Here is a 23808-nt window from a genome sequence, read left to right as displayed (position 1 = left end):
AACCATTTTATCACACTAGTTGGTATTTTAAATTACATACATGTTATTTGCTAAGATCCTGTTTAGTTTATGGTAACCAACCAACCAATGTAAATCAAATAACTAACTAACAAGGGGAAAAGGAAATAACGTGTAAGTTATTTATATTTTTATTTCGACCTATAACTAATTTTCGCCGTAATAAGTGGCATCGAACCAATCGAAACTGGTTACATTGCAGTACCAATTTTAACAAAGCAACGACACACAATACTATGCCCTAATGTTTCAATTTAATTCGATATAATTCGGTAAAACCCGACCACGCTACTTAAACACTAAACAGTAAACACCCGTTTTATTCGTAAATACTAACTTATGAGCATCGCATTCACTCAATTCCATTGTCTTTAATAAATAACACTAAGTTTTATCACTGCAAGTTCAATCACTTTGTCCAATTCCGTTACTGTTTAGAATTGTCATAAAGCCAGTCCCAAAAATGTAGCCGGTTTGATTCCGGGTCAATTCGCTGCGTGAAATTCCCAGATTCGGTTATATCGAGGTAATTAATGTGTTTCGCGGTATTGACGGGGAGCCAATTGAAGTTCACTATTGACTCGTAGTCAACTGGAGGAGTTGGATTTCTGTTAAGAAAAACACAAATACAATATGTAGATAGATTAAATATACATTTAAAGATTATAATAATATAATATAAGCTACTTCAACAACGCTTCTAACACTTTGACATTGCTATTTAGACAAATTTAAATAACGTAATCAGACTAAAATATTTATGATATTAATACGCTAAAATAAAGACGCTCGCATTTATTTCGCAAGACTCTCTAGAATTTATTAGTATTACGGTGCCAATATAACAAATATTGGAACTTGCATACATAACCATATAGTTTAATAATAATTTGACCTTGAGTTATTAACCGAACTTATTTATTTATTTGTTATAAAAATTATTCTCTAAATTAAACAAAATAATATTTACCCAGTTTTAGCAAAATTTGCCCACATTTGTACCATGGTTCTAGAAACAGTCAACTCTGGTGATTCGCCATCTAGCCTGTAGTTGAGTCTTGAGAAATAAAACAGGTAGCCTAACTCATCGCCATGGCACGCCCCGGGGTAGGTTATACCCAACATTCGTTTAAAGAGTCCCAAAGCTCCGTCAAACGCAAAGCGGTACAGGTACGTCGGGCTCTTTGTCGTGTTGGCTCGGAAACGCGTCGTTTCCAACGCTGGCCGTAAGAACATTATATCGGTGAAGAGCTGCGTAAAAATTTAGCATTACAAAATATTGTACCTTTTGCCTAGCAATGAAATAATTTCTTACAAAATATAATTAAAAAGGAATTCATTGAACAACGCAAAGCTTTGCGTCTAATTATGTTCATGCAATAACGTTTGCGAAAGCAATACTGATTTGTACGTAAATTGTAGCTCTAGGATAAAATAGAGCTCCAAAGTTGGTTTAATAAGTTTAAAAGGAGCTCAAGGAGAAACAAGGAGGAAGACTTATACTAATATTCTACAGAATGTGATTGTGTACTTGAGGAAAAATAAAATAACACGACTTTAAGCAAAAATAAAATATCTAATTAGCCTGAATGTACTTACATCAATCAGACTGTCGATGTTTCTCATGTCAACTGGTCTCTGTTGGAAGTAAAAGGCTCGTACTTGGTTTACGATTTTCGTCACCGCCTCTGGTCCACCAGTTGTTAGTTCTGGAGGTATCACTCTTTGAAACTCATTATCTATCTCGTTCAGTAACTTGGGGTGGCGTTGAAGCCCTAAAGATGTGATCAAATTATTTTAGTGGAAATGAGAAATCGTACGTACAGGGTCTCCCCCTGTATTTTAATCATTATATATTATATATATTTAAACCTAATCGTGAAACTTGATGAATATCATAAATTATTTATGTTTTGATTGTTGTTGGCTTCTTATACTTCTTGTCTGACTAAAAACATATTTGCATCTTCAAAATTCAAATATATTTGGACCTTCAACATATATTAGTCAATTAAATGTCAATAGCATTCATATTTTATATCTGCGTTACAGACAGTATAAATTATAATTATGTCTTTATATTCTTATAAAATTTATGAAGTAATCCACGACGTGTTTCATAACTCATAATTTACCAATGAGCTAATTTTATATCTACACATATCTATAATGTATTTATATTTTTTTAAAGGTACTGTTAGAAAACTTTCTAGGTTAAAAATTGGTGAGGTCAGATGTCCAGATATACTAACTGTAAACTCAAATAAATATAATATATACGTAGCTTTCTTTAACAAGCCTGCGGTCGCCCCATTCGAATATAAATATTCTTGAACCGTTGTTCGTTAAACTGTTAACGAACGTTTTTTTTTTTTTTTTTTTTTTCCCTTTGGCTCTAACACTGTTTGTGCATTAGCCAGCGTCAAGTATGGGATTTTTATAATTCGTTGTTTTAATTATTTACAGTTTATGCATAATGAAAAAACTAAGGAAACCAATCGCGACATAACATAAATAATTGAAAGCGCATAAATTTACAAGAAATCAGAATAATTAATAATGGAAAAAAATCAAAATTATAGTTTAATGTTATTATTTACAATAAACATACTTATAATACTATATACAAGGGGATTTAAATCTCGAAGAAGTAAATAAATATTGGTAGGAAGGGGAACGGACAGAGAAACTAAAGAAGTATATAAGGAAGAATGGTCATACTTAGGACAAGAAAAGAAAACATGATTCAAGTCAGAATAGCTCTCGCCACACTCACAGGCGGTACTAGTTACGATACCGAGTTTGTGCAAATGAACTGGAAGGCTGTTATGTCCCAGACGCATACGGATTATAGTAGAAGTGGCAGTTTTACCAAGCGACAATTTGGCAAACCACGGCTTCCTGGGAACGGAAGACTGTATAGCATACAAGAAACGACCCTTAATTCGGCCGTTCTTTTCCCAACACATATCCCACGATTTGTGGAGATATATGCCGGGCAAAGCAGCAAGATCATGGCCAAAATTCTTGTACGGGTATACGTCACCGGTCACAGTAGCACTGTTAGCCAAACTGTCAGCTTTCACATTTCCAGAGATACCACAGTGACTAGGTATCCAACAAAATGATACTAAATAGTTGTGTAATTGGCATTGCAACAGCTTTCTCCTACATTCAAATATAACATGAAAGAATGGGTTTAGTTTAAGTGAAAATTTTGCTAAGCTCTGTAATGCACTTAAGGAATCGGTAAATACAACGGTTTTTTTGAGTTTGAAACACAGCACATATTCAAGAGCTTTTAGTAGTCCAAAACATTCACCGGTAAAGACCGATGATTCTGGAGGTAATTTAATTTTCTGAACTATGTTGTACTGTTTGTGGTACACTCCAACACCAACACACCCATTGGAGTGTTTAGAAGCATCTGTATACATTTGATGCCAGTTAGGCCATTTCATATTGACATTGGAATTAAAGTTTGCATTGGCATTAAAATCAGATTTTTCAATGCCAATAGAAAAGCATATCTCAGGAGAAAGAAGTAGAGAATCATAAGAAGAGCTAAATAGGGGAAGGATATAAAAGGAATGAGTTGGGGCTTGTAATTGTTTAAATTTCAGAAAGCTTTTTAATAGACAAGGTAAAGGTTTATGTGAAGAGGGTAATTTTTGAGAAAGAGATTCCAGTTTGGAAATGAGGGGATGATTATGGAACTGGGCAGTTCTAAAAATGAATCTATCTGACAGATATTGACGCCTTAAGTTTAATGGAGGGTCACAACATTCTATTTGCAGAGCATTAACCGGGCTCGATTTCATAGCACCAGAAACAATCCTCAAAGCCCTAGACTGTATGAGATCTAGTTTTCTAAAGCCTGCTACATTACCTGGATCTAAGAAAAAGGTCCCAAAATCAAGAACGCTTCTAATGACAGCATTATACACCAACCTCAATGTGGCCGGGTGAGCACCCCACCAAACTCCACTGAGACATCTCAGCATATTCAAGTGTCGCTCACATTTACCAACCACAAATTCGCAGTGTGGTTGACCTGTTAGTTTAGAATCAAGTATAACTCCTAAGAACTTTACTTGATTATTGACGGGTAATATATTATCGCAATCATATCTTATAGTTGGTGAGGGAGGAGTTCTGGATTTAGTGAAAAGTACGACGGTACTTTTTGAGGGAGACAGATCTAGGCCATTTGCATCCATCCAAGATTTTAGGAAAGATAAAGAGGACGAGATACGTTGTTCAGCATTACTTACAGACTTATCAGAGGCATAAATAACCAAGTCATCGGCATATTGTAATATACTAACTGAATCTCCGATAGAGTTTTCTAGGTCATGTGTATAAATATTGTACAATAAAGGACTCAGCACAGACCCTTGTGGCAAGCCCTTCCATACCAGCCTACTAGGCATGTTAGGGCCGCCAACATCTAAAATAATTTTCCTCTCTGATAGAAGATTTACAATGAAATTATTTAAAAAATAAGGAACCTTTAATTTATCTAATTTACTTTTTAGAATATGTAACAAAACATTATCATAAGCCGAATTAATATCCAAGAAAGCTGCGACTACTGACTTTTTATTTGAGAAAGCATTACGGATGTCCGTGACTAATATGCCTAAATTGTCACACACACTTTTACCTTTTCGAAATCCAAACTGAGTTGGTGACAGATATTTATTATTTTCTATATACCATTCAAGCCGATTTTTAATTAAATGTTCAACAACTTTTGTTATCACCGATGACAAGACTATAGGACGGTATGATTTAATATCAGATCGAATCTTAGACGGTTTTAAAAATGGCAGCACTATTTGACTTCGCCAAGATGGCGGTATGTCATTTGTCAATAGAACTTTATTTATTAAATTTAAAAAGTAATTTAATCCATTTTCGCCAAGGTGAGACAAAAAGGAATATGGGATCCCATCTTCCCCAGGAGCACTGTCTTTAACGTAATTTAATACACCTTTTAATTCTAATAACGTAAAAGGTAGATTTAGTGAGGAAGGGACAACATCAGAGTTATTTTGTGTAGAAGAGTGGATGAGATCTGGAGCAGAAGGAGGAGCCAAGCGATCAAGGAATTGATCAGCTAATTCTATAGGAAGCAACGACGGGTTAGAAGGATTGATAGCTGACCTGAATCTTTTGATATTTCGCCAAATGACAGAAGTATTTATTCCAGGTGATAAAGAGCTACAATATTTCCTCCAACCCTCAGATTTCTTTTTTTTAAATAGTTTTTTAACCTCTTTCATTACATTCATTAAGACCTCGTAATTTTCCACAGACATATCATTGCGATAATTAAGCTCAGCTGCCTTGCGTTTTTTAATAGCTGTGGTACATTCTTCATCCCACCATGGTGGAGATGACAACTTATTACTACTCGGCTTTTTCCTAGGAAAAACACTATCAGCCGATTCTAACAAAACATCTTGTAAATAATTACTATTTGTGACATTATCTTTTGAGCAATTATTCAGTTTCTCTTCTACTAATAAACTGTATTGACTCCATTTCGAGTCTATGATTTTGTGTTTAAGGCGAGACTTTTTAATAAACATATTACTATTTTTTTTACAGGGAAATGAAATGATTATGGGATAATGATCACTATTGTAAGATGAACACAAAGTAGACCAAGAGAGAGAAGATGCTAAATTGGGAGTACAGATGGACAGGTCAATGGCACTAATTACTTCACCAGGCTTTGTAAGGCGAGTAGGAGAACCCGTATTTAAAATGCACAGGTTATACATGTCTAAGATATCCAATAATTCATACCCGTACCTATTAGATACTGAACTACCCCACGATGTATGATGAGAGTTGAAATCACCCAGAATCATGAAAGGCTGAGGGAGAACTGAAATTAAGTTTTTAATTTCATTGAATATTTGCAAGGAGGGGTGAGGGACATATATAGAGACAAAACAGATACCATCAACAATAGCTGTAATGATAGAAAAGCTGTTACTATGTGAAGGAAGAGGGAAGGAAGAAAAGATGCTTGAGTTTCTGATGAGCAGGCATACACCACCATACCCATCAGCCCTGTCTTCTCTCAAGCAAGAATAACCAGGGATTTTGAATACCTGATCTGGCTTTAGCCAGGTTTCAGATAAAGAAAAAATAAAAGGATTAAAATTATTTATAATGTGTATAATTTCATGCTTTTTGTTTATAATACTGCGGCAGTTCCATTGAACTAACCTGTCCATGTTGGCCATTATTATTATCAGTGTAGGAATTAATTAAATTAGCAGCGTGGGACGGTATAGATAAATTAGGTTGAGAAAGTAATTTAATTAATGTAGTAATTAACTCTATTATTGTCTGTTGTGAATTTGCATTAGGCGATGATGGTAATGCACATCCATTAGAAGGCTCTGGCATATTGTAGTCTCTTACAAGAGACTCATGTGCTACATGATCGAAACCTTTACTGTGTTGAGGAGGCGTTCTGGGTTTAGTGAAGACTGTTTTTTTATAAGATATTGTACGTGGAGGTGGTGAACCAGGCAATACTGTATTTCCACCAGGAAGAGATTTACTTGGGAAAGAGGATACAACATCAGCAAATGATTTCGAAATTGGGGGATGTAATTTTGACGCTTCAATATAAGATAAGCTATTCTCTGCCATTGTTACTTTTATATCTGTTTGTCTCACATATTCTGGGCATTTTTTGCTTGAAGCAAAGTGCAGCCCAGAGCATAAGCAGCAAGAACCATGGTCTTCCTCTACATTACAAGTATCTCCAGTGTGGCCTTGACCACACTTGTAACACCTGGGCTTTGACCTGCATTGGACCTTGGTGTGCCCAAAGCGGCAACAATTAAAGCACTGAATTGTGGGATACACATACAATTTAACCGGCATAGAATTATAACACATAAATATCCGTTTAGGCAAAACTTGTCCATCAAATGTAAAAACAACTGTTTGTGAAGGTTTCCACGTAGGTGAGTTATTGACCATGATTTTATAATTAAGTCGCCTGATTTTTATAATTTCCCCACACCCAATGGGTATGTTAGTGTTTTCCATAATATCTTCAGGAGACCATTCCGTTGGTACTCCCCTAACCAAACCCATCCTTGTAATATTGAAAGTAGGGATAAAAGCTTTCATGTTGTTAGTTGGTAAGCAGTTTGAATTTATAAAGCTGTTTGCGTCTGTATATTTACTAAAAGTTAATGTCATTTTATTTCTGCCAATACGTTTTAAACTACCATCTACAATATTTTTAAACAGAAATTTTTTTAAAAATCTCCCGAATACAACTGGGTGTAAAACTGTGCTATCATCATCAGCAGACTGTACTTTCTGCACATGTACCACAAACGGGCCGTGGTCATTGGCATCGTAACTAGCTCTACCAATTTGTGTGGTGGGTTTAGAAGATATATCGGTGGAAAGAAGAGGCATTGTTGTCTTATTAGTGGAAGGACTAGATGGAGGCAAATTGTTGGTTGGTGGTGTCACAGTGGTCTCAGCAAATACATCTGTGCATTGACAGGAAGGACTGTCTGAGGGTTTAGAGTGTTCTGTAGTACTTTTGCGTTTTCTTTTATTGCAATGTTTGCATACTTTATGTAAATTTTGTCTGTGACTACGCTTCAGCTTCCTTTTGGAGGCCAAAGAACAGTCAGAATCCATACCGGATTCATTCGAAATGGTGATAAATGCAACCGCGGGGGGCGCCGTGCCCCCCGGGTCCGGAGGCTCGTTCATAAAACTCAGAAAAGCTTACCAAAACTCGAAGAAAGAAGAAGAAAAATATAAATAATAATACAAATTATAAATATATACAATATTTAACTATTCTGATCACTAAATTTTTAAAAATACTATTTTACAGAAAATTCAAGCAAAAATCGCGCCCGCCAAATTCGAAGCTTCCCGCGTTTTTCTTAACGAACGTTATTAACTATAACTAGTAGTACTAACATTTTACCAGTAACAAAAATGTTTTCATGCATATTGTTTCTCGTGAACGAAACATGAATTGTATGACATAACGTACATTATTTGGGGCATTTTCAATTTCTCTGTGGTCATCTGTTATCTAACAAAACTTGCAACATGGCTGTGACAATATAATTCGAATTGAGATGTCATAACTGCATGACTATGTTTTAGGTTATGTATATATACAGAGCAATTAAGACAGTGGGTAATAAAAAACCTATTGTATTTAAAAAGCTAAACGCTCTTTATTATAATAAATTAAGTTAAGAACCGTATTGACTGGACTTTTAAACCCGGATCTGATTGACTAACATTAAACAACTGGTTTAACAAATATACGGAATTATACTGAAGTTGAATACATTAATAAAATTGACCATCAAAAAAAGTCCTAAGTTAATCTGATAAAGCTTAAAAAATTCCAAATGAATAATTCATACATGTATATGTACTATAGTCACAATATAAGTATAATAAATTTTAAACATAGTTATTTCAAATTAAACCAAAGAAACCGGAATTTATTTATTTTCTTTTAATGAGTTTTAGAGATTTTCTTTTGTAAGTTCTTTTTTATTGCCTATCAACTCAAAATAATTATTTTACCGTCATTTACCCACATACTAAGACAAACGGTCTGTTTCACACACAGAACATATAAAGGAGGTCTCATACGTTAAACTACTCTCATAAAGGACCTCCTTTATATGTTCTGTGGTTTCACATGTCCGGATAAGTTCCAAATAAGCTATTTATTACTTATTGGTAGGATAAACAGTATTTTTGCGTTTCACGACTGACAGATTCGCTATTCGTCATGTGACGCGAAGTTTCTTATTTGCAACTTTTATCTTCCGAATAATTTATATATTGCATAGCTATTTGGTACTTTATCCATACATTGTGTAACAGACCCTTAAACATAAAATGCGTTAACCCATTGAAGTATTTCCGTACCCATTCCATTTAGGGTCCTTCATGAAAAGAGCGTACCAATTCTTGAAATGCCGGCAACGCACTTTTGAGCCTTCCAGCAATGTGAATACGGGCGGCGGTATCACTTGACATTTGGTGGGACTTCTACCCGTTTACCTCCTATTACATAGGAAAAACACCAGCAAACACTTATACATAGGATGCAGGAAAGCGCAAAAGATTTTGACCTTTGACCACAGCCAAACATTTTTGTCCGCGAAACCCGATAGGTGACTGCAGCCTTTAGGCGGATTAAAGCTAAATGACGAAGAATTTGAAACGTCGGATTTTTATTACTAAAGCTAACGTAGTCTCCGCCAATAAATGTACACAATTTCCACGAATGGAAATAAAATGGAACTAGAGGTTCTAATTTCCCAACACCTTAACCGAAATTAGTGATTGAACGTTAGCGGCCTTGTCGTTGTACATTGAGTAATTGCACTCTTGCGGTTTCTTATAAATTCTATCTTATTTAATGGTGTACTATTTAAAACAGTGGGATTACAAGTATATCGAACAAAATATAAGAGGAGACATGCGCAGTTATTTTACCTTATACAAGTTTAAAACACAAAATGACACCTACAAAATAACCGACGGAAATTTACGAACTTGTTCTAAACACAATTCTAATACTACTTATATGGGGTTATTATTTATATAATGTCCCCATATTAGGCGTAATATCGATAGCATAGCAAATGACGATTCAACATTTTTATTTGTTTTTATTTATACAACAGGTTTATATATTCTTGAAGCAGTTATGACTGTAAAAAAGCATCCAAAATTATTCAAAACGTTCAAAGAAACTGGACTGTAAATACCGAGGCATCCAACACGGCTATGGGTAGGTATGGCTATTAAACTATTTAATCACCTTCCCACAAGTTATAGATCACTGCCGTGTAGTTCTTTCAAGGGGAAGGTGATTAAATATTGGACGAGTGTTTAGACCATAAGTTTGACACCAATATAAATAACTTAACTTATTATTATGACATTATGTGTTCTTATTATATGACATTATAAAAATTGATATGACTTCAAATAAACATATATTTGTGTATTTATTACACAAATCTCAAATTATAAATACACTTACGACGTAATAGAAGAATTCCTTCCTGTGCGTTATATCCGGTGAGAAACGGTACATCAGCGCCTGGGAGATAAGTCTTCGGCTCATGCGTGAAGAATGCTCCTGGTATGTCAGGCTCAATACTGGGCAAGAAAGGCAGAGCAACAGTGCTCTGTAGATCAGCAGTTTTGCCAACGACTCCGAATATCCGCGCAGCAGCTTTCACTAGTAGCTCACTGGGTGTGGCACGAAGGTATCCTAAATATAAATAAAACTTACATAATTTAAAATAACCGTGTGTTAAAGTATTTTTTTGCAGTTGTTCTGACGCTCCGAAACAAATTTGTCCCAATCGTTGATATTCAATCTCAAAGTGTAATTGGAGAACGAACAGTAATGCAGTCTTTTCTACAAAATAGGGTGAAAATGTCGACTTTAGAATATTTGGATATAATATAGCTACTAACTTCAAGAATCCGTCCAAGTTTTAGGGGATATGTAAGTATTAGAAACGAAATAACAAACTAACACAATAATAAAATATGTCTAAAAACTTCCATCTCAAATGCCAGTTTTTATATTTTTTTTATACCGCAAAGGATGATAAATTGCCTTATTAAAATTCACAACATATAATTTACTTGTCTTGCTAAAAGTTCTTTGTGTAAACTTTTTATAGTTAAGCAAAAAACAACGTAGTAGGTAATTTGCAATGTGAAAAAAATAACATAAGTAGGTAAGTTTTTATAGCGAAATCTGTTTCCTACAATGACTCATTGAATTTTTTCAACTCACAGGCAATAGATATGTTTTTTGGCTTCGTAATTGTATTTTAGCTGAAACTTGTTTTATAAAATATATAGTTGTTGTTTTTCAAGACACAGATTTCCATCCAGATGCGATTGACTGCAAAAATTAATTAAAATGAAAGTTTAAAAACGGTAATGGTCTTCGTTTCTCTGCTGTATGTTGTTAAACAATGTAAATAAAATATGTTATCTATAATGATGCGTTTTTTTTGAAATATGAGCCACGAAGTAGGTTAGTCTTAAATCAATCGCCAACACTTGTCTTTGATTCGTAATGTACTTGGACGGTGGAAGAATAGAAAATTGTATATTTTGTATATGAAAATTAAGGGTTGCAAGTATCTTTGTATGTTGTAAGATAAAATATTAAAAACACAAAAATTTTCTAATTTTTTTCATTTGGGATAGTGGTCCATCTCTAATCAAAAAAAAAATTGAAAGTGGATGTTGTTTGATTTCCAGACTTTAACGGTTTAATTACAAACACAATGGACACACACGAGGATTATATATATAAGATGTGGATAAATTGATAAAGGCTTACTGTTATTATTATAAAGCAGAGCTATAAACTAAGTCAGTTTTGACCCCCCTTAATATTGAGTATGAGGTCATTAATAATTTTGCAAGTGTTTTTGTTGTAAGACAACAGAAGCTTAAATTACAAGGCTTTTCCACAAAAATGTTTTCGAAATGTTTTAATCAATATCTTGTTTACGAGAATAAAAGCGAATGTTAAAATTTTATGATAATCACAGCGGAGACTTGTCATGGTGCCACTTATGGACCGTATAGGAAAAACATTAACATTTTAAGTTTTATATTTTATGATGTAACTTTATCTTAACATCGATTAAATTAATTTTATTACAGTCATAATTTAACTGTTTTGGCTATGAGTTATTTTTATTTATGTTTTCTGTCTCTTCACCAAAAACAAAATGTAAATGTTGCCAACATAATCTGCCCAATAAACTTTGCCGATTGTCTGGTGAACGCAAACCTTGAATCTTGAATATATATGAGTATGTATCGGAGGCCGATATAACATAATTTTTAAAGGCAAAAATCGTGATGCTAATTGGTCAGTACTTATTCTAGTAATGTTTGTACTTACCTAACAATTCAGCAGTATTGTTTGTGTCAATACCAAGTTCTCGACCCAATTCAAAGGCGCGATTCTTCGGCTCCTTTGCAAGAGCCCATGGAGATGTTGCTGATCCACTCTGCGCTATCGCTCCATGGAAGAGACCCTATCAACAATCGAATCTCACTGAAATTGAGATCTACACACGTTGAATGTTGCGGTTTAGCCCTTATAGCTTATGTAAGGATACTACATAGTTCTATATATTTTCGCAGAATACATAATAAATGAGATAATGACTTATGTAACTTACCCTAGACACTGGAGAGAGCATATGCATATGTACAGACGCAGCTCCGGCTGACTCTCCGAATATGGTCACTCTGTTGGGATCACCTCCGAAGAATTCAATGTTGTCTTGTACCCACTTAAGGGCCATTACTTGATCCTGTACGTAAAAAAAATATGTTTTTGCATACTAACGTGGTATTGATAAATTAACCATTCCATCCCGAGTGATATACCTACCTTTAACCCCATATTTCCAGACACCTCTTCATTTTCCAAACTCAAGAATCCAAGGGCTCCGAGCCTGTAATTGAGGGTGACTAGCACCACTCCAGCACCGACGAGGTGATCTGGTCCATACAAAAATGCATTTCCTGAGCCCACTGCAAATGCACCTCCATGGATCCATACCATTACGGGGAGTTGAGGATTGTACCTTTAAGTATATGTTAACTTTGAATTCTTTTAAGAAATTGCAACATTTATGGCCTGTTTCACAATGTATGGATAAAGTGCCAAATATGTTGCTATGCAACACATAAATTATTCGAAAGTCGAAAGTCGTGAAACGCAAAAACGCTTATATGGAACTTATCCGGACATTGTGAAACAGGCCCTTAGAGTGAAATTACTAGTTAAGATATGGTTATCATCCTGTGCGCTATTTGAACGTTACAATAAAGTATGATGATGTAACAACAAAGGTTCGTCAAGTTATAAACATAAAGTGAAACTAAATTACGTAAGAATCGTTCGGTAATGTCATATGGAAGTGATTACTTTATACTTCCTTCCCAATATTATGTTGCATAGTGCCATGTCAACGTAACAATATGTAATTTAAAGTAACGCGTTAATGGCATTGCAATAATAATGATTTTCTCGATATCGCAAAAATGTCTTCTTTTTTGTAAATAAAGTTTAAATAAAGCGAGAGTAAACAAAATATTATACATATTTAATATTGCATACCCGGACATAAGATCCGGCAGGGCTGGTGTATAGACATTTAGAAAAAGGCAGTCCTCATCGCCTTTATATGTATCGAAGAGCATAAACCTATGAGGGCACACGGAACCTTCTTCCAAAGCATCGCGGACTCCTGACCAGGGCTCCAGTGGAGCTGGGGGCCGGAACCTAAGAGACCCTCGAGGCGGCTCTGCATATCTATAGTGTAAAGCCACATCAGATGAATACTCTCTATGTCAAATTTCATCTACTGCGAGCATATAACTTTTTGACAATCATAGGTTTTTAAATAGTACAATTGATGTCGGATGAGTAAGACTTATATTGCAAAATCTGTTAAATATCAAGGTGGAGAGTTGTTAATTTAGAGGTTTCCAATTCTTAAAGGTCACTTTAGGCTTGTATGTGAATTATAATATATTAGGAATGGTATTTAAGTAATTATATAGTTACGCATCCAATATTAAAAGTTGCCCTTCTATCCATGACAGAAAGAAGATTAAAAAGTACCTGATTCCTTTGAAACTATAATAGGGTGCTTGCGGAGTGCTTCTGGCCACTACTCTGCGTCCACGCAAAGCTCCAAGACGTGTGGTGACCAAAGGGCCGCCACCCACCCGCATGCGATCGACTAAAGCATGGACCAGTCGCACTGCTCTCTGGGGCACATTCTGCAACCTTCGCAGAGCATGCTTAAGACCTTCCGATTCGCTCACTGTACTAGAGAGGCGTCTCCATGCACCTGTTACCTATGCGCGATACGATGTCTTAATAAATACAAAATCCAAGCAAAAGACTCATTTATTGTAATCTACAATGACACTGTTGTTTATGTATAAGTTAAAATAAAATAGACAATTCAGTCATGACTAAAATGTAATTTAATTCAACTGGTCCATGAATTTAAATAGTATTATATATTCACATAAAAATAATTAAGTTTATTGTTAAGTATAACAAGGTCAAATATTTACATTGAAATATGTAACTATTTCAATTATTATGACCGAGCTGTTGCCGTCTTAATTATTTCACCGTACCTTATGCAGTTATTAATCTTTATATTTCTAGCCATCTGTAAATACAATAATGCAATAATAATGGTACAATCCATATATTACTGCAAAATACTTGTGATTAGTGTTGTAGACAACTTTGTTGAACATTGGGAAGTAGGGCTTTTTACCCGCGTTTGCGTATTAATTTAACCGAGATAAAAGGTGTAAACTAACAAGTGAAAGTAGCACACAATATATTGTCTGAGTATTCTTAATATAATGATCTATGTAATATTACACTAGATCCAAAACCCTTGAGGTACACCTTCTAATATATAAATGGATATATACGTGCTTCATTTTAAATTACGAGATTGTGTGGTCGAATAAGTTGAGTGTCTTAAACAGTTATACTGAAATACGTTTTATTACCAGTTACATAACTAGATGTGAAAAGAATAGGCCTTAAACTGTATACAAATTACTTGCTTATCATTGTCGAATTGCTTAACCAGATAAATTGTATTGCTCTATGGGACTGTGCCCTCGGCTCTATCGCAATTCCACGTGGTCTCGTTATATATTTAACTTTGTGACCTTGCCATGAAAATTTAGGGATTTTTGTGTAAATAAAGCGGTGGCGGAGCGTCGTGAAGCGCATCACATCTGCGCCTTCTACTCTACTACACGATCACGACCGATCTGGCAAGAGCGTACCGAATGAGAAGAAGAAGTGTAAATAAAAAAAAACTAATGAAATGTCAACAGTTAAGTTAAAGGTAAATCAAAATCGAATAAAAATCAACTAAGATAACTTCTTCTCATTCTGGGTTCCCATATTGAATTTACATTAAAATGGCCTCTTGTTTGATAATATATTAGATACAAAAATATCACAATGATCAACATAATATTAGAATATATTATTTAAATATAAGTTTACAACCTTAAGTAAGTCTACCTTATTTGGATATCATTAACAGTGAAGAAGTCAGGATTTTTTTGTACTAAGTGCAAGAAAAATCCATGTTTTTATCTATGAAGCGATAATATTTAAATCATGTATCGATCTTTCGAAATCGATACATAAACTACTCAGCTCCACCATATATTTTTTCCATTCCTTTAAGGAATAATGACGAAATATAGAAATAAATAATCCTTAGTTTTGGAGTTGGCCGAACAGATCGGTCCTCAAACAATGTTCATTTTGGTTTCGACATTAAAAACAAGTTTATGAGGCTGAGATTGTTAGGCTGGTATATTAATTTCTAGTCCTAGAATAAATTAATAATAAAGAAAGTCTAAAAATAACTATTAATACAATTTACCTTCATGGAGTTAAGGCTGCTGGCAGCGTTAGCGACGACATCGCCTAGAGCGGCCGGTGGCAAGGCCCTACTTCTTGCCACAAACACGAATGCACACAAGATCACACAACACCAACGCGCGCGCATTGTTATCACTGATTTTCAACACAGATCTGTACAAAGTTCATCACACATTGCACTTATTACTGAAAGTTCTTTGGCACAGCTCTCAAAGTAAAGTATTCTGCTGCTTGTGAGTTGTACGGAAACTTCTAGAACCAATTAATGATACATATTATAAGAAGATTTTAGATAATAAGGACTTATTGCATATTTAGTCCCGACATTTCATTGAAACATGCATTATTTTTTTTTTTACGACAACGAATTAATGGGGCTTTACCCCGTCTTAATTATTAATATTAATTCTGATGAATTTTGGTTGGTTTTGATTAGTGTTGAAACGCATCGTATTTTTTTAGGAATTTATTTATATTCTAACATTCGTATATAGACTGTGATGTATGGTCCAGTTATTTGTTATTGAAACTAACTTATTCCCATGTTACCCAGTAGCAGAATAATAAGGTCAGATAGTTTTTTATCAAATCAAAATTAATAATATTTTTTTTCGTAATTCGTCACATATTTTGAGTCATATTAGCGGACCTCCTTATGAGTCAACGATATTTGACACGCTTTAACAGTTTGTTAACAGAATTTAAATGAAAAATACGGCACTTTTTGTCCATTTATTATAGTATTTGTATAAATGATAATAATTTGTTATGTTAGAAAAGTGATCAATGTGAAACCTTATCAACTGGTATAATAGCAGTTTAGATGAAATTTTAGAAAGTTTAATAAACCTACAATGAACGTGGAATTGATCACTCCAATATTATATACAGTTCATGTTCAGGAAGTTCTTAGGCTCTACATTGTATGAACATAATGTTTACATAATCAAAGAACTCTATAGAACTGTAGCAAAGCGCTTCGTTCTCAATTCAAAAGTCACTTTCACTAACATTTGTGCACATGGCTTAATGTTTACATAGCATCTGTAGTTCATCCGATATTCGGCCGGTGAGGACTCATTACTTTAAATAGAGAAATTATTCTAAATATCACTGTCGTCCTGATAAAACTTCAAAAAACTTAAGGCCTGGGTACAACTAGTGCGAACGTGAAACTGTTTACCAGATTAATGAAAATATTCGAAAGATTATATCATATCCTCTTAAAATTTATAATGTTTTGCACAAAACTTGACACAGATTTAAATACCGTTTCACAGAAGTGTAACGGGTAACCTTATTAAAAACAGTGTATAAATGTTAAGTATGTATTTTTAATAATATTACGACAAAAGTTTTCCATACATTTTTTGAGTTTATAAGATCCTCTAAGAAAATAAAATTTTTGAGGGTCTCAATTGAGTGTACATAAACAAGTAAGTAAAATATAAAACAAAGTTAAAATCTTTGATTTTGATCAACTTAAAAAGTTATTAATTATATTGATTATTAAAAATAAAACAAAAAATATAAATATGTCTATTTTATAAAAAAATATACATTAGCATTTATTATATTATCGTTAAATAATAGTTTACTTAGTTTAAAGCATGCGTGTGCCTTGTGCATACATAGATTAAAACCTGAAGGTCCTGACTTCGATTCACAGCGTATCAATTATTATTTCTAGTTGAAGTGTAGCTCGGTTCGAACAATATAACAAAAATAGTAAACAAGAAAAAATCTAGCTTCTTTCCTTCAACCAGATAGATGTTAAGCAGATTACCGGCAAAAATCAATTATATTTTTTATTAATTTCTAAAATTATTTAAGAGCCGGTATTAAAAGATTATTGTGTGTATGTATTAATATTATAAATAATTAATACTCTGTTTTGGAAAACTAGTTAACACGAGTTGTACTGTGACCACTTAAAAATAAAATCTGCAAGAAATTACAGAATTTAACCCACATTACTAATTACATAATTTATTTGTGAATAAACAGGCACCTACGTTACTGCGTGACTCCCGTAAACACTTGGTACAGCGAATAGAAATACGTTCTAGAAAACACAAAAACACCCTTGTTTATTTCAAGAAAAGTTCGTTCTTTCGATTATTTTGGAAAGTTTAAGCGACAAGTGTACGCGTCTCTTGCCGAATACTTGACTGCCGCATGCGAGCGACGGGTCGCTGTTACTCAACGCCACCCACCACAAACCAGACTATTATCCAATACAATTCAATATGTCGAATAATTTATCAGCAGTTTTATGTTTCACGACTCAAAGGTTCCGGGTTGGCTGCGCTAAGAATATTAGCATGAACTACAATTCATTACGATCCCGATAACCGGTTGCAATCTATATTTAGGCACAGTGTTTGATATTTGATGAAAAGGGTGACCATGGCATCGAAATCCACTTTAGAATTAAACTAGCGCAGACGCCTTCTTAAGACTTAAAAAGCCCTTTGTGACCAGCGCCTAACTATTAATTATTAGCAGGACGTAACATTGCACAATTTAAACTTTGTGCTGCTCTACGGTAAAGAATCTTGGAAGCTGACAGAGATTATGTCCAAAAAACTATAGAAGATATTTTAAGTGTGCTTTAAAATATATCTTACCGTGCTGGACAGAAAAAACAAATTTTACGTAACAGCAAAAAGCTCCTTCTTCTGATCAAAGTCATTGTTTGGTGGCGGGGCATACAAATTTAAACACACCATCGCCAACCTTTGCGAGGCGATGGCATCCATACCATGTATCTCTTTTATACAGGTTATCGGCATCAGCCTAGCAGTTTGGTAATAGATACGGCAAGCTAAAGAGGCCGAAAGGACGATCGCTGAAGAGCACGAGGGATTGCTTGGAGTGTCAGGCCCACATTCCCTACGGCGTCGCAAAGCCACGGCGAAAGAGTCAAAAAAATTCCCCTCCTTTAAAAATGGGTTAAAAAATTCGGCAGCAACAAAAATTTTACGACACAAAAATCTTGGTCATGCCTATCGCTCAGCAATTGAAAAACGACTGACCCTTCTAGCCCTATTTTAGTGAATTCAAGGCGCTTTTTGTAATTGGGGGGTTTAGTCAAGATGCCTTAACAGACGTTTGTAGAAAATCGAAAACTTAATATGTATGACAATTACGGTACGTACAGTATGGATTTAACGATCGCCTATTACTAACGCCATAACCCAATAACCTATCTCAATCCATCAGCTGCAGGTAGCAGCAATTCCTGCAGCTGATTGATTGAGACTAATGTCCGAACCACTCCTCTGAACACTCTCCATGGTAAATGCGGTAGAAGATGCAGAGTGATCCCACATCTCTACCCAACGCCACGAGAACAGTACTCCATGTGGGGCCGAATTCGTGCTTTATAGAGTTGCAAGCGGTGGCCCGGGGTGAAGTACCGTCTCGCCTTGCTGAGGACACCAAGCTAAGAGGCTAAGTAGCCTTTCCTTCCAAATGACCGCAAAATTGAACGTCATTCGATAGCTGAGGCTTTAAGGAGAGCGTCATCGAATAGAGGAGAAGCGACAAAGGGTGTTTTTTTTAAATAAATCGACGGATTATAATAGCCATATGTCGATACAAACTATCAATGATACGTCGGATTGGGGTATGTGGATAGACCTTTGTATGAAAATTACAAAGTTCAACATTGCCAATATCCTATTTTAAGATTTTAACTTACACCAGTGCTTACAATAATGAAAAAGCTATTTGGTATGTTGTAAACATAGACATGCATATTTTAATACTATTTGTACGGTTGTATTTATTTTATTTGGTATACATTGATTATCCAAAAAAAAACTTGGCGATTAAAAAGAGTGGCGGAGAGTTTATTGCCAGTTCTTCTCTTCCGTACTACGCCCTTAATTTGAGCACTGGCAGTAAATGTAAAATTAGAAGCATAATGTTTATTTCTTTTTTGACGTTCATAAGTGTACATTGTTAGCTACATGAATAAATAATTTGAATTTGAATGTTCCATTTTTTCTATCCGTCGCCAAAAATGTATTGTATTCGTAGGGTTTGGTTATTGGGATGCAGATAGGAGATCGATCGACTGTCACGGTCTGATATCAGAATGTTTTCAATCTGAGATTGTGGAATTATTTAAGGGTTCGGGCGTAAACAGACATAGACAAAGGCAGTTGCCCGCTGACAGTTAAGGTTTTACAATTTTACATCAAACTTGTGGTGATTGCTGTCATTGTCAACTAAAAGTTTTACAAATTACAATTTATATTATTATTTTACCTTTCCTTGCAGTCTTATTCATATTTACATTTTTCAGAAGATAATTTATTACAAAATATGTTGTGCATAGTGTTCATTTATATGTAAATCTTCGTACCGAGCTCTCATTGTTAAATTAAAACATTAGTCGCGTTTTCATGAGTATCAAATAAATAAGTTTATTTACGTAACTTATAAACATCATCATGGCCACCAATGACCCAAGTGTAAACAGTATTCCATCAGCCCCAAATGATTTGCCCCCTCCATATTCAGCCGTTGTAGGTAATCCACCTTATGGCTTTGTAGCACCTACGGGGAATAGTTACATTCCCACCGGCTCAGAACCTCCTAAATATTTCACGCCTCCTGGTGTATATCCCCATCCTTCCCCGAATACAGTCAATATTTCTCAGCCTCATGCACAAGATATGCCTACATCGTCAAATATGGCAGTTCCTGTTGGGGTTGTCTTACCAGCTGTTGCTGTAGGATCGGAGCCAACAACAGTTACTTGTTATAATTGTGGAAAAGTAGTTACCACTCGAGTGACCTATACCACTGCTTGGCATACACACTTGGTTGCCGGTTCATTATGCATCATCACTATGTAAGTGTTTTCCTTATTTATTTATCTTTGGCATTTGTTTTAAAGTATTTTAATTTACTATTTTTATATAAGAACTTCTGACTCTGACAAATTTAAAAACATTTCTTGCGTAATATTTATGTCTTTATGTAGACATTTATGATAAAATTCAACTTTAATGTTTGTTACAGGGCCTGTTCATTATGCTGTCTTGGGTTGGTCCCATATTGCTTTGATACATTCAAGGATGCAGAGCATTACTGCCCAAACTGCAGTACTTTTATTGGAAAAAGCAATAAGTGTTAATGTCAAATTTCTCATTTTATGTTAAATATATGGATTGACACAAATTCCAATATTATGTAAACAATAGCCAAGAGAAAAATTTTGTGCCATGTAAATATAAACCTGTAATATCCATGATTCTAAGGCAGCTGCGGTTGCTGAGAGATGCTTACTCAATTTTCAAAATTAAGAGTAAGAAGAGAATGGATCACCATATCATGTACACAAGCATTCTTCAATTGGTCTTGTGATGTTTTAGCAAGTGTGTTGTCATTATATATTGGCCTAAAATTTTTAATACTTTTTCCATTGTGATCAAAATATTTTGAACTAAATGTATATCTGAGCTAAACACATTCTGTAGCTATCTTAATTTCAAATATTATATTAATGCATTCCTCTTAAATTTTGTAAATTTAAATTACATAAATATATACTAAGTACTATTATTAATAAGTAAACTGTGATAAAATACTGAAATCAACCATACTTGTATAAACAATAGATAATTTAAAAAGTCAATGAAATAATATATTTGTAGGCATAGCTTCCTTAATATGTAGCTAATAGCTATTTCAGGCTTATGATGAGGTCTGAATGTGTTGTTAAATTTGAATTAAATAGCTATTTTTAAATTTAATTCAAAATCAATATTTACAACTAATTAACTTGCTTTGGCTATATTGACAGTTACTTGTTGTTATATATTGTGAGAAGAACAATCACAAAGGAAAATGCGTTAGGAAGTAAGAATTTCATGTAACGAGTGTTCATTTGTCATCTTTTCAATTCCTGTCAAATATTTTAAATCATTTAATATTAAGATATCTTCATTATCAGTTTTGAAATATTTCATAAAATATTATATATTTCACAAATATTTGTTTATTTATTTAAAAAAATTCAATATCAGTTTAAATTTTTACATTTTCATATATTATTTTAATAATAAAGATTTAAAGGAAATGCTGTCTTTTTATTATCTAATTCCTCAGAATTATATGATAGAGCTCGTCAATATTATCTGTTATTTGTATATCAAAGATGATAAGATAAGAATTCATGTCTATCTGATAACCCATTATAAACAGGCATTGTTATAAGTTATCAATAATTTATAAAATATATTTAAAAGCAATGAATAACCAAAATGGTGCAGGAGGAAACTTTAACAGTGAAATAGTACAACCAACTCGTAGTGAATCTGTTGATGCCCCACCACCTTACACTCCAGTAGATACATTACATGTGCCAACTGTTATTACTAATCAACCTGTTATACATCAGACTATTATAGTACAACAAACTTTAAAGGATGTACCAATCCTCATAGATTGCCCTAGCTGTCATAAAAGGTGCATGACTAAAGTGGATTATGCAAACTCACAAAAAACACACATGATAGCAGGCTTTATTTGTGGATTAACAGTGTAAGTATTATTTTAAATATTTAATTCAATTCAATAAAATTTATTTGTAATTAATACTAATTGTCTGGTTAAGGATTTGCTAAAAGACTTAAAATTTACAGGTGGTGCTTTTTATGTTGTTTTGCTGCCCTGCCTTATATTTTACATACATTCAAAAAACCAGAACACTACTGTTCTAAGTGTAACTACTACTTTGGATCATCTTAAATGGTTTAAATGTAAACTGGTATATAAAATTGACAAATACTTTAAATATATGTTGTAATTGATATATATCTTACTACTTCTATATTTTTAAACAAATAAATAACACATTTTTTGGTGTCTGTTTTATTCATTACATGACTCACTAAGTACTGTAAGGGACTTGTAATCTATAACAATCTGTAGCAATTTTCCACTTCCCCTCTACTGCAACAATAACAAATGTTTGTTGAAAAGGTTTTCTTACATCTTCATTTTGATATGTAACATCACCACAAGCTTGAATAAGGTATGATAGATTATTGGACATTAAGTTTTCGGAAATAGGTTGAGCATCAATGGTCTTCACGTAATGGTTACTGGGCGGTAAATCAAGTAAAAACTTTTGAATCTTAGCATTGCCATTTATACCATTACCATTCCAAACTAGTAAACTAGCATCAAGATAAAGCTTTGAGGTGAGGTGTCTGCTATTATCAAGGTGTTTGTAAAATAACTTCGTAAATTCTTCTGCCGTTTCACATGCACTGTCTACGTTCTTTAATGTTGATTCAGTAGCCATATCAAAAGCTTATAATTTATTTTTTGCTTAGTGTTACTAACTTCCTTAACTTTTAATAATTACAATATTTTTATGTTTGCTCAAAGCCACAATACAGGAGTTCCACTGATAAGTTTCGATTTCAACTCCATTAAAAATGCTTTCAAAATAAGTAAGTAATTCAAGAAAATTATAACATTAAATGACTAATTGTTTGTTACAGGTCATGCTTGAATTTTGAAGTGTACAGTGTACACAATCATATATAATTGTAACAATAAATTTTAACATTAGACGTCATTTTTAAGTGTGACAATTGTTAAGTGTCAATTGTCATTAGATAAAAAAATACATCTAATTATAATATGGTGAATATGTGAATGAATGAAAAATTAAAAATCTTGGAAGCGAGTGATTTATTTTCATACCTTCCATTTTTACATGTACATTTTTTCCTAATAATACTTATCTATTTAGATTTCTAAATAGTTTTAAAGTGCTGTACGAACATTATATCTCCATCTACTCTTTGGGCGCATACTAATATTTTAAGTAAACAAACAATAAAACAGGATACCTTGCAAGTTCTGGGCTTTTATTAGGTACTTTCTTTGTCTGTAACCATTGTTTTATGAATTAATATAAAATTTACTTTTAAAGGTCAAAGGCCACATATCAACGCGGAAAGGGATCGTCACCGTATCACCTCAAATCGTTCAGTATTGTTTGTATGAAAATCCCGAACTCTCTTCGTACTTTCGTAGTTCGTCCACCCTTGCCCCTGACCCCTCCCGCGATATTCCTGTCGAAACCGAGCCGTAAGCGCGGGTTGCCTAGCCGTAGCCAAGATGACGTACAGGAGCTGCTGATACGCTTTGGTTACGTGCGTTAGGTTGACGCCGAGGCGATCGAACCTTTGAAATAATTTATTTAATTG

At 34.0% G+C, this 23808-nt stretch overlaps 2 protein-coding genes across 5 annotated transcripts; one reads left to right on the top strand and one right to left on the bottom strand.

Moving 5' to 3' along the window:
* Positions 1-133: 133 nt before the first annotated feature.
* Positions 134-17769, bottom strand: LOC110997505 (venom carboxylesterase-6). Of its 4 annotated transcripts, none has more exons than XM_022265690.2 (11): positions 17577-17769; positions 15567-15817; positions 13748-13986; positions 13241-13435; positions 12509-12704; positions 12294-12428; positions 12011-12146; positions 10109-10342; positions 1618-1793; positions 989-1269; positions 134-626 (listed from the first exon to the last, which is right to left on the bottom strand). In XM_022265690.2, exons 2-11 carry the CDS (start codon positions 15690-15692, stop codon positions 446-448), a joined length of 1899 nt encoding a protein of 632 aa, XP_022121382.2. In that variant the 5' UTR covers positions 15693-15817; positions 17577-17769; the 3' UTR covers positions 134-445. The 4 variants fall into 4 exon arrangements, with proteins under 4 accessions (XP_022121382.2, XP_022121381.2, XP_022121383.2 ...); XM_022265689.2 differs by having other exon boundaries at positions 17581-17769; XM_022265691.2 differs by having other exon boundaries at positions 15567-15814; positions 17581-17769.
* Positions 17770-19899: 2130 nt separating this feature from the next.
* Positions 19900-21052, top strand: LOC110997506 (lipopolysaccharide-induced tumor necrosis factor-alpha factor homolog). Its single transcript, XM_022265694.2, has 2 exons — positions 19900-20432; positions 20603-21052. Exons 1-2 carry the CDS (start codon positions 20029-20031, stop codon positions 20715-20717), a joined length of 519 nt encoding a protein of 172 aa, XP_022121386.1. The 5' UTR covers positions 19900-20028; the 3' UTR covers positions 20718-21052.
* The last annotated feature ends 2756 nt before the right edge of the window (positions 21053-23808 follow it).

Source organism: Pieris rapae, chromosome 1 (genome assembly GCF_905147795.1).
Source record: "Pieris rapae chromosome 1, ilPieRapa1.1, whole genome shotgun sequence".
Classification (NCBI taxonomy): Eukaryota; Metazoa; Arthropoda; class Insecta; order Lepidoptera; family Pieridae; genus Pieris; species Pieris rapae.
The sequence above is the reverse complement of the archived record's forward strand: the minus strand, read 5'-3'. Positions and strand labels throughout refer to the sequence as shown.